At 37.8% G+C, this 11,679-nt stretch overlaps 1 protein-coding gene across 1 annotated transcript; it reads right to left on the minus strand.

Moving 5' to 3' along the window:
* Window positions 1-3,242: 3,242 nt before the first annotated feature.
* Window positions 3,243-9,232, minus strand: LOC130726083 (asparagine synthetase [glutamine-hydrolyzing] 3). The gene is made up of 14 exons (XM_057577303.1): window positions 9,064-9,232; window positions 8,624-8,762; window positions 7,849-7,944; window positions 7,611-7,752; window positions 6,850-6,945; window positions 6,612-6,706; window positions 5,889-6,050; window positions 5,719-5,799; window positions 5,405-5,626; window positions 5,128-5,262; window positions 4,611-4,691; window positions 4,443-4,529; window positions 4,206-4,313; window positions 3,243-3,536 (listed from the first exon to the last, which is right to left on the minus strand). The coding sequence occupies exons 1-14, from the start codon at window positions 9,141-9,143 to the stop codon at window positions 3,384-3,386; spliced, it is 1,677 nt and encodes a 558-aa protein (XP_057433286.1). The 5' UTR covers window positions 9,144-9,232; the 3' UTR covers window positions 3,243-3,383.
* Window positions 9,233-11,679: the final 2,447 nt, after the last annotated feature.

Raw genomic sequence — 11,679 nt, forward strand, 5'->3', positions numbered from 1 at the left:
GTAGCAGTAAGAAGTATGATGATGTTTGATAGAATGTTCCCCCTAAGTTGAACAACTCAGTTTTATGTAATGATGAAATGTTTACACTCTCCCCCTATCAACCTAGAGTTCTTACATTATATTTCTTTTTATCTCTGTTTCTACTCTATCTTATTAACAGAGAATTAAACTTTATAATTCTTATTCTCTTAATTTTAATTTCATATAATTTCTCCCCATTTTTGCCATTATCAAAACTGAGTGGCACACAAAGTATAACAATAACATACAATTGAGGCCATTGATCATTAACACAAATGGCCAAGGCACAGAAGCAAAACATATCAGTAATAGAAACTAAGTAATCAAACATCAAAAGGATAACATACTCAAGAAAACAGCAAAGGTCTGGGAAGAGGAAGACTATAAACAACAACAACTATTAAAAAAAATGATCTTAAGACATTTGTTCTTCAGGGGTGTTGGGTATTAGCCGCAGAGGAGGATGAGTCGCTATCAAGGGCGATTCCTCTAGCTTCAAAAAAGTATGCTCTAATGGATAGACTTGGTTGTCGAGGACGGATGATCCAACCGCCAGGGAGGTTGAGCAAGATATGTTTGATGTGAAAAGAAATGAGGAATCCATAAGGGATGGCAGCTTCCTCATTATTAAGGTTTTGAAGCAGATGATTGTACATCACATAAGATGTACAGGATCATTCTTTATCTGTTTGAGGACATTTTTTTTTATAGGCCAATGTTAGTTGTTAATTGTTAGTAAATTAGTTCCTTCACCAGGATTCGAACCCTGACCCTTCACCCTGCAAATCCCTTCATTCCCTTAGCTCACCAAGTGAGCTACCCTTCCCCCCCCCCCAATCTGTTTGAGGACATGATAGATAATGAAAACGTCTTCGTCTGAGAAATAGTCCAGATGAGTTTGTCTGCGACAATAGACATTGGTTATGAGAAGATAAATGACATGAGCGGCTGGAGTGAGAGATGTGATTTCAGTGCTCTCTGTTGAAGAAGGAAAGGGAAGGCCATAGACTGTTTCATAGACTTCGTTGGTTATGAGAGAGGTTTTGATTAAGGCAGTTGCATAGGAAATCCCTACTTATGTTATGTCATGTTTTGTGTTGTTGGATGGCTTGTGTGGATATAGAGGGGCTCATTAGCAGATTCAATTGAGAGGAAATGTGGATAAGAGATCCATGCACTAAGTGAATTAGGACCATTTGTGTACCCTTATGGACGAGGGTGGCCTTGGTTTTCGAGATTTTAAATCTTTTAATTTGGCCCGTGTGGCAAGAATTGGTAGCGAATCATGTCCCAGTCGGACTCCCTGTTGATTCGTCTTTTAAAGTTGTTTATTTCCCTAATACATCTATTTCCAGGGCTAATAAAGGTTACCGCCTAAGCTATGCTTGGTCTAGTATCCTCCGATTGGGGTTGGTTATTGAGAAGGGTGGCCTGTAGAGAATTGGCAATGGGAAGACAAACAAAGCTTGGGAAGATAAATGGCTTCGCTAGAAGGCTCCTCTTATTTATAAAGAGGATGTTGCAGCTGAGTTGGGGAATAATTTTGTGTCTGGCCTTTTATTTCCTAATTCTTTTTCTTGGAACAGGTCCATAGTGGAACCCTAGTGAAACATATTTTTTGGCCTCCGACAGCAAAGTTGGTTCTCTCTACTCCACTACCTTTGCATAACAGGGAGGATGGTTTCTATTGGCCTCACACTTCATATGGCATATATACCTCCAAATCCGAGTACAATTTTATCAGTGGAACTTTGTCTCAGCCTTTGACATCTTCCTCGAATAGGCTGGAACTTCCTCGTAAGCTTTGGAAACACTTTTGGAAGGCCTCTACTCTTCTTAGGGGTAAGACGACAAGTTGGAGAGCGGTGTTCGGTCATCTTCCAATTCGTGCGACCCTGCAATGACATGGTATTGTGGCTAATCCCATGTATCCTAGGTGCTTGGTGAAGCCAGAAACTATCCAACATACACTCTTCCTTTTCCTAATAGTGCAACAACTGTAGTTTGTGTCGCCTCTCAGCTATGGGAACCTGGTGGGGATTTTCATGACTTTCTTCTGGTTTTCTTGGCTGATGTTGGTGTCTTTGTGGTGGGTTTGCTTCTCTTATTGCTTCTGAGAACAACGTCTTCAGCTCCGATTGATGATTCCATAATCACCTCGTTGCCTAGCTGGCTGATCCAAACCACGTGAAGATCTCATTAAGGTTAATTTTGATGCATCACTTGCTTCGACAAGTTTGGCAGGCATGGGTTTCGTCACTCGAGACGCTGATGGCTGGGTGCTCTTCGCAACTACTTCTCCTCGGAGAAGCTCTCTTTTTCGGTCGATTTCCTGTCTGGATGGAGGAAGTCTCAAATGAGACTCGTCATTTGGTTTACCATGATGTAATGACCTATGTACCCATTCTCCCTTAATATAATGCACTCTTGTTTGAAAAAAATTGTTCTCTACACCATTTCAGAGGTTTGGGTTTGTCTAAATGACCCATGTGGGTTACTAACTCACAACTCATAGACCAATAAGATTTTTTGTAAATAAATTAATAAATAAAAATATAAAAAATTTCAACGAACTTATCTTCAATGTGATTGGACGATGGGTTGTTTAGCCCAAACTTTTTTTACTCAACCCCAATTGAGTAGAAAATTAAGATGAAATTATATTGATATAGAAACATTGACGAATGGATCAGATTTGCTTATTTTTAATGTGCAAGTACCTAATTAGATTGAAACCCTAATTGAGTAGAAATTAAAATTTAATTAAATTTTATATAGAAAAATCGGCGAATAGATCAAATTTGCTTATCTTTAATGTGCACGGACCTAGTTAGCTTGAAAAATACTACGGTGAACAAAATCACACAAGATCCAAACTGTTGACCCCAAAAAAATCCAAACTAAACGATGAAACGTGCAATCAAGATAAAATATTTTTATAATTGTAAATTGATATAGTCATTTTATTAAAAATATAAATTTCTTAAAATAACATGACTATTTTATGATCTTAAAATTAGTTTATGATACAGCATCCTATTTTTCTGAAAAGCTGACGACGGGTAGTTCTGAAAATAACTAAATTTTATATAATTTTCAGATTCTACACTTTTAAAATTTAACCCAACACCTTCAAAGATTTTAAATGTGATTATTTCTTTTTTAAAAAGTGCTTATTTCAGTTAAAAAAAATCTATAGCAAATTAAAAAAAAAAAAAAAGAGAGAGCAAGAAATATAACCTTAATCTGCTGGAGATCTAAAACTTTAAAATGTCTTAATTTGTGAAAAATAAAAACAATCCCATTTCTCCAGTAGTTTCATTTTCATCAACTTTAGATGGACCCGTTATTGATCTCGGTTATTATGGTGCATCTGCATACGCAGCTGCATGAACACCCAGCGCTGCACGACCAGAAGGGTCAGGATTTTTGGACCAAGTTGCATCCCATTCCACAGCTTTTGCAGTGCTGCATGCCACACTTGGACCTCCTGGAACTGTTTGCCTAGCAGCATTCTGTTCAAATGATTCAACATCATTAGAAAGAGGATTTGACAAGATTTTAAATTTATAAACAAGTCAATCAATTTGTGTGCAAATTACAATGTGAGGCTAGGGTGGAAAAGCTCTTAATATCAACTAAGATGACAACAATAATAATTCATTCACACTCATTACACCCACACCCCAAGAGACAGACAGAGAAGAATAAAAGAAGGAGAAATGAGAGATATGATGTATGAATTATGATCTGATAAAAACAAAGTGAGTAGAAATAAAATGGAAGAGAAAGAGATGTGTGAGTACATCAAAACTCATGAAAAATTTTGATCAAAACCAATAGATAAAATATTAGAAAAAAATTGAACCACTGACTTGTGATTTAGTGAATGTTAGAGAAGCTTTTGGGTGTCGAAGTTGATAGTGGGAAAACATTAGTGCATGTTTGGATGCACGGAAAACTACCGTGACGGCGCACAACCACAAAAGCCATGGGAAGTTGCTTTTGCTCACTATGATTTAAGCTAATCCACATGGTTGGATCAATTTCATCTTAGACTAAATCAAATCAAATAACAAGACTACTCTCTGATTAGTTGCACCATGGTCTCTCATGAACAGACACAACACATGACAGTGAATAAATATGCAATTTTTATCAAAAAACAAAACTATAAAGTCCACCTTTGGATATATCTTCTCAAAAATTGTCCGGTAGAGATATCCCTCTTTTGTAGTAGGAGTGTTTTCAGGGTAAACACAGTTGGCATGCTTCAGCATTGAATCTGTGACCTGGACATTTATCAAGAGAAAAAATGACAGAAATCAAGGATATTATTCTCAAATGGATCCATAATATTAATTTAAACATTGTGGCATTGCATCAAAAAAGAAAGTTCAGCAAAACAAGTTAGTGCCTACTTGTTTGTCAGCATGATCCTTCAAGCCATCAATCCAGCTGTAGCCAACACCGTCACTGAACTGTTCCTTCTGCCTGTATAATATGTGCTAAAAAATGAAGAAAAAAATTTATTTCAGAAATCTTTCAAGAGATAAATGAATAAGCATGAAGCAGAAGTTAAAACAAACCTTTGGTAAATATGGATTCTTATCATCATCAAATGCATTGCGCAATACCCACTTTTCTATCCTTCCAATATCAGGCTTTATCTGTGAAATTTGTCATAAAGTTCATGATGTGTTAAAAACTGAAACCAACAATAAATTAACTTCACATGCCCATAAAACCAATTTCTTAGTCTTAGAATTCAGGTTCATTTCAAAAAAAAAGAATTCAGGTTAGGCCTAACTCTACACAGGGTAGAGGACTCCACTTCCATTTATAAGCAGTTATTTGACCATATCTCTAGTTAATATGCGACATCAACAATTACTAACTTATAATTGTCCATATGCACATGCTTTATTCGTTAAGAAAAACATATGCCTAGGAATTTGCTTCACTTTAAAGAATACATATGGGACATGCAACAAGAATCACAATACAGGATAACCAAAAGTAGCAAACTTAAGCATTCAAACTAAATCAAGAAGTTGAAAAATGACATTTGTTTAGCTTTAGCTGCAAGGTTCACAAAATCAATACCAATTTCCACTCCGGATCCATATCCATGGCTATGTTGATAAATTCTTTATCCAAGAATGGTACACGTGCCTCTACACCCCATGCTGAAGTTGATTTGTTGGCTCTAAGGCAGTCATAAAGATGAAGACCTTTAATCTGCCAAATCATCAAAAGCATCAAAAACTTAAACGTACACAAGGAACTAAGAGATAAATAGGGAATGTAACATGCTAAAACACAATATTCTGCAAATTAAAGTAAATCAAACTATAAGAACATAACAATTATTTTATATTACTTTTTGACACGTTTCTTCGTGAAATTCCTCCTTGTTAGGTGCCTTATGGAAATACAGGTAACCTCCAAATATTTCATCTGAACCTTCTCCAGAAAGAACCATTTTCACTCCCAAGGATTTAATTTTTCTGGACATCAGAAACATTGGAGTACTAGCTCTGATAGTCGTTACATCATATGTTTCAATATGGTATATGACTTCTTCAAGTGCATCTATACCTTCCTGATATAGCAAAAACAGAACATCACTTAAGAGTAGCCATTAAAATCTCATGTTTGAAAAAAAAATATGAAGACCTAAAGAGAAACGGTTACCTGAACAGTGAAATTCAGTTCGTGGTGACAAGTACCTAGATAATCTGCTACCTCTTTTGCAGCTTTTAAATCCGGGGACCCCTGAATGGGGGTAAAGGCAAATCATGAAGCATATTAATGCTCATATACTAGTTTCAGAGGTTGAAGATGAATGAGGAATGAATTATTACCTTTAAACCAATGCAAAAAGTATGTAACTGCGATCCCCACTGGCAAGCAGCTTCAGATGCAGCCAAATGACGATTGGCCACAGCAGCAACAAGTGATGAGTCCAATCCTCCAGACAAAAGAACTCCAAAAGGTACATCAGTCATCATTCTCTTAACTACAGCCTGTTCATATCATAGTAAAAGAAGACATAAAAGAGATTTTATGATAAGAAGTCATGCTATCTGTTAGAATGACTCCACCACACAATAGAAGTCACTAAAAATGAACAAAACGAGCAATCCCATCCACAAACTAGCACATAGTAATATTAGCCCTCTTGAATTTGCAACTCATAAATCTTCCACAACTAACACCTTGCAACCCCTTATTCAGTACTTTGACCTCACAGATTCAACAGACACTGATGATGCACTATTCCTAAGATGCCCTTATGTTCTTGTAGAGGTTAAGTATACTTCCACAGAAGGGCAAGTCTCAGTTCATGGTGCATTTTGGTTTCTTAACCCCTGCTTACCGCATGACTTTCCTGAATTTATTGTGATGCCTCTTCCTGAAGTTTAATGGTTTTAGTTTTAACCCTCTAAAGTTTCCGGGCAAGCAGCAGCAAGCCAGCAAGTCTGAAGCATTTTTAAGCAAATTCACTGGAACTGAAATTTTCTACCCTGGGAAGAAACATCTCGAAGTGATGAAAGAAGTAGGCAGATAATACAATGGCAGCTTACCCTCTCAAAGGCCTGACGCAAAATCATTGGATCATAAGGTGTAGAAGGAATATGCTCTGAGAACCATGGCGGATTGTACCACCTTCTTAATCCTCCTGCATATAGAGCAAATTTTAACAGGAAACATAAGGGATTGTATAAGATCTAAAATGAAACATTTAGACAGAAAATGGGTATTAGAAAAATATGGGAATTACAAGATATAAATAGATAACTGAACAAATGGTATCATTCATACCCTGTTTGCTGGAATATATATGCCCCGGTGGAAAAGATATGAATCTTTCACAATCATCACTCAGACCTTTCATTTCAGATGCAAACCATATTGATCCTGCAAATAAATCGCACTTCCATATATAATATATCTTCATAATTCATGTGATAAAAATACAAAAGTAAACCATCAAGAGTTACAGCAGAAAGAACGCCGTGTAGATCCAAGTGAATATACAAACCAAAATTTTGTATTCTAGAATAAAAAAGATGAGTGTGTATGTGTGCAAGAGAGAGAGAGAAAGAGATGCTTCATTTATTTTCCATAGGAAAACTAGCTAGAACATGTTCAAAATGTAAACCCGCTTGTTGATTAACAAAGTCGTCCTAATGCTTGCATGAATATTCAGTGGAGAACTTAGCATTAATCTATACGATACGAACTTAGCCACTTATCAAATTTCATTGTAAAATTTATACCACGAAAACTCAGGTGTCTAAAATTGTAAGCGAAAATGCATGTTGGAACACTCAACTTTTACAGGATCTCCTGCATAAAGCTGAGAGTTTAGTTGATGAAGGTTTCAAGCCACAGTCATGGACACGTTTCATTATTATTCCACTTTATTGAAAATACAATTAGTATATCCGAAACCACAACATACAAACTCATGCGTCTCTTGAATTCACTTAAATTGAAGAACAGATAGCTAAATTCAAGAGGTTGAATGTAAAATGGAATGTAAAATGTTTCAGCAAAAAGAAGATGGTGAAGCCACATACCATCATGGCCCCAGCCCAAGTAAAGAGGGGTAATGCCAATAGCATCACGAGCAGCAATAAAACTTTTATCTCTAGTATCAAGAAGGATGAAGGAGAACATTCCATCCAGCATATCAATAAAGTCTTCTCCATGCTCTTCATACTGTCATGATAATGAATTACAACGATAGAAAATCCTCATCATTTATGGGAAAATAGTAAGTTGATTACCAAATCTAACTGATTCTACAACACTTACAAGATGGGAAATCACTTCACAATCACTGCCAGTTCGAAGTTGATGGGACTTCAGTGTCTGTCTCAAATCCTTATGGTTGTATATCTCCCCATTCACCTAATGCCATAGTTTCAGCAGCAAAATATGAGGTATGTGATAAGCAAAATATCTAGAAACAAGTTCAGTACATGTCACAGAAATTAAAGGGTGAAAACAACAAAAATGATAGAGATCCAAAAATGAAAAGTATCACTCATGTTCAACAATGCAGTACTGGAGTTTTTGGTCTAGTAGGAAAATCCCATTTCCTAGGTTGTTAGACTAATTACTAGACCATGCCATAGATTATAAGCTTACTATTCATGAAACTGCATCCATTTTTAACTTTTAAGCACTTCCAGCTAAACAATGCATGTTCTAGTGAAATGAATAATCCAAAAAATGCATATAAATTATATTATCATAAAATAACAATTCTGATTTTTTTTATACCTTCACTCTCATTATCTTCCTGTTACATCATATCATATACAGGGGACGAACCAACATAGTGACAAAATAGGAGTCGCTCCGCAATAAAATAGTATTCAAATGTTATTTTTACCCTCGTAAAATTTTTACACTACCTTTTCCAATTACTGACTATAATTTTACTTATTGTGTTAAATTTTCGCCCGCATTATCCAACTTTTGTGATTCTTTCTTTATCACTCTTCCTGTGAATGTGGGGTTTATACATCTCAATCATGCATGTAAATCAAACATTTTTCTTCAAAAAGGGCTGAAAGATACATACAGTGACAAAAACAGTCTTGTCCTCATTGTAGAGAGGTTGATCCCCTGAAGTAGGGTCGATAATAGCGAGACGCTGATGAGCAAGGTAACAATCCTCATGGCAATGCAAGCCACTCCAATCAGGACCTCGATGCCTCAACCTACATTTTCCAAATTCATCACAACCACACACAAATCAGAACCAAAAAATAAATAAAAAAACTAATTAATAAACATTAGATAACCAAGCATCAAACAAATAAACCCTTTAAAAAAAACACAATTAGCTGCTGCATAAAGCGAAATGGTTTAAAATAGGGTTTTTGTTGTTGTTGTTGTTGTTGTTGCATGCATGAAGTGAAATCACAAATGAAAAGGTAGTGTATCATTATTGTTTATATATATTCAAATGAAAACTCATGTTTCGAGAAATGAAAGAGATAATAGAAATGTGAATGAGACCTGCGAGATAACTCGATGATGCGGGCGCGTTTGGCCTGAGAGTTGTCGACGCAACCAAACACTGCAAGGATTCCGCACATGGCGGCTGCAAAGCAAAATATGCAAGAAGGTGAAACGAAACTGAAGAATGGGGAAAAAGTTGAATGGAGTGTGAATAATGAAATACAAGGATTCACTATTTGTATTTATTTATTCGAATATAAGATGTTTCCTTTTCTAAAATAATAGTACTAATTCTCACTGATTGTCAGAAGATTCTCTTATGTTGTGACCAAAAACAAAAACAAGATTCAGTTTCATTTTAGTATAATCAATCATACCACAAAATAGTGCATCATATATCTTGGAGTATCTTGGTATAGTCTTGTTGGCCCAAAACGTATGAGCTTTGTCGAGCTTTGTCGAAAATATGAATCAGAAGAGTCAAGAAAAATGCCAAGTCAAAAGGGGTGGTGGAATTCGACAAACACACTGGTAACCGTTGCTACAAACACGGGCATATTTAACACGTGCAGCACTAACTGAAGCAGTTGGAAAAGCGTGTGCTTCTCCCCACGATGGCTATCCACGTGGCCAGGAAACGGTTGAAGAAAACCACTTTCACCACTACGCATGGAACTTCCGGGGCAAGCATCAGATCGTGGGGAATCAAACCCACTAACCCATTCAGTAAGGAAGAAAACCGCCAAGGACACGCGGGACATGGAGCTCTATAAATAGGAGAATCTAATTCAGAAAAGGGGTTCCCAACTCAGCTCTAAAAATCACTACGCTCTCATGTCCGCATCAAAGAGACTCAACGAGCCTAACGTGATCATGGAGGAGTATGTTGCCGAACCAGCCGTTTACGATTCCTGCACTTAGATAGTTTTCGAATTTGTTGCCATTGTTGCTTTTGTTAGATTTACTGTCGATTTTATGAGTTTGGATTGATGTAAAGCTTTTTAATTAGTGAATTTTATCTTCAAGCACTTTTGACTGTTTTGCGTTTTGCTTTCTAATCTTTATTTCCTTTTATCCTTTGACACACGGTTGTCGAAAAACCCGATTTCACATGCGCTTTGGCAAGACGTTTTCCCAAAAGAACCCTTAATTTGCAAAACTCTTAAACTTTTTCCAGTCGAACTTGGAAGATGTTTGTTTACCAAATATCACGGTAAACAAATTGGCACACCTGGTGGGACCATTTTTGTGAAAACCAAGTTTTACAGAAGCGTTTTGTGTGAAGTTTTATTGTTTTTGTTACTTGTTTTTCGTCCTTGCTTGCGTGAGTTAGTCTTATGCACTTGAGAAGTGGTAGGACAGTAAGTATGGCGAATAGTCGAGGTAGAACCTCCCCACAGGGATCCAATGTGGTGAATCAGAATAGCCCTGGTGGGAGCAGTAGTAACAATGAGGATGAGTTGCCTCCTGGAACGACTCTTGGCGTTGTAGCACCACCCCAGGGTATAGCGATGTCAGTCATGGCTGAGATACCTATCTCTACCACGGTTCAGGCCGTCACAATGCCAACTGTGACGAGGGGAGTGGCCAACGTGGCCCAAACATCCTTCATGCCGAACCTTCCTCCGCCTGCGAGAGATATGCCCTTTGGCATGCCTACATCGTTGATGCATGGCTTGCAGAGCAATTATTCGACGTTCTCCGAGAATGTGCCCCCTTTTGGGATGCCTCCATTCGGGGAAAATGGCACAATGATGAACTTAGGAAATCGAGTGAGCCCTCCCGGCTTTGCCCCGGGGCAAAGTTCGCAAATGTACTTGCCCACGGGCATGAACTCACGGTCACTTCAGGCTATCAGGCAGCAGTTTGACGATAGCCAGCACGAGATGGTTAATATGTTATCTCGACAAATGTGGGAGATCTTCAACCCTTTGATCTAGAACACCAACGCCAATAACCAAGAGTTAGCCCATCAGATGGGGCGTCTGACAGCAGTGTTAGGAGCACGAAACGAGATAGCACCTCTGCCGAGGATTGAACCAATTCCACCGGTCGCAATCCCAGCTCGCGGGCCCGCACAACCCTACCAGCACGTAGGACAAAACCCTTTATTCGAAGAAAATGAAGGGGGACAACCAGGGCCGCAGAACGTATACATAGTAAATAGGAATGAGCACGCTGATGGAGTGTTGGAAAGAATTCGACACCAAAATGTTGGGGGGCAACAAAATTTTGCTGCTGTTGTCGAACAATTGCTAAATCAGCACGGTTTTAATGTAGGTTTTGCGAATAGACCCCATTTTGTTTCAGCCTTCACTGAAGAATTTCTCGAAGCGGAACTCCCTAGAGGTTGGAAAGTCCCAAAGTTCACTAAGTTCTCTGGGGATTCAGGGGAATCTACTGTGGAACACGTGGCGAGATACTAGATTGAGGCTGGAGACTTAGCCATTAACGAAAATTTGAAAATGAAGTATTTTCCAAGTTCTTTGACTAAGAACGCGTTTACATGGTTCACAACCCTTGATCCTAGGTCAGTCCACACTTGGACGCAATTGGAAAGGATTTTCCATGAGCAGTTCTTTAGAGGGGAGTGCAAAGTGAGTCTAAAGGATTTGGCTAGCTTCAAAAGAAAGAATGCCGAATCCATTGACGACTACCTGAATAGATTCAGGA

This window comes from Lotus japonicus, chromosome 6 (genome assembly GCF_012489685.1).
Source record: "Lotus japonicus ecotype B-129 chromosome 6, LjGifu_v1.2".
NCBI classification, from domain to species: Eukaryota; Viridiplantae; Streptophyta; class Magnoliopsida; order Fabales; family Fabaceae; genus Lotus; species Lotus japonicus.

Excerpts from the sequence above, each read along its gene's own strand:
- LOC130726083 (XM_057577303.1), bottom strand. The coding sequence starts at position 9,143 with ATGTGCGGAATCCTTGCAGTGTTTGGTTGCGTCGACAACTCTCAGGCC. Across the intron at positions 5,627-5,718 it reads AACTGAATTTCACTGTTCAG|GAAGGTATAGATGCACTTGA; the intron begins GTAACCGTTTCT and ends TTGCTATATCAG. Across the intron at positions 4,530-4,610 it reads AGAATCCATATTTACCAAAG|CACATATTATACAGGCAGAA; the intron begins GTTTGTTTTAAC and ends TTCATTTTTTAG.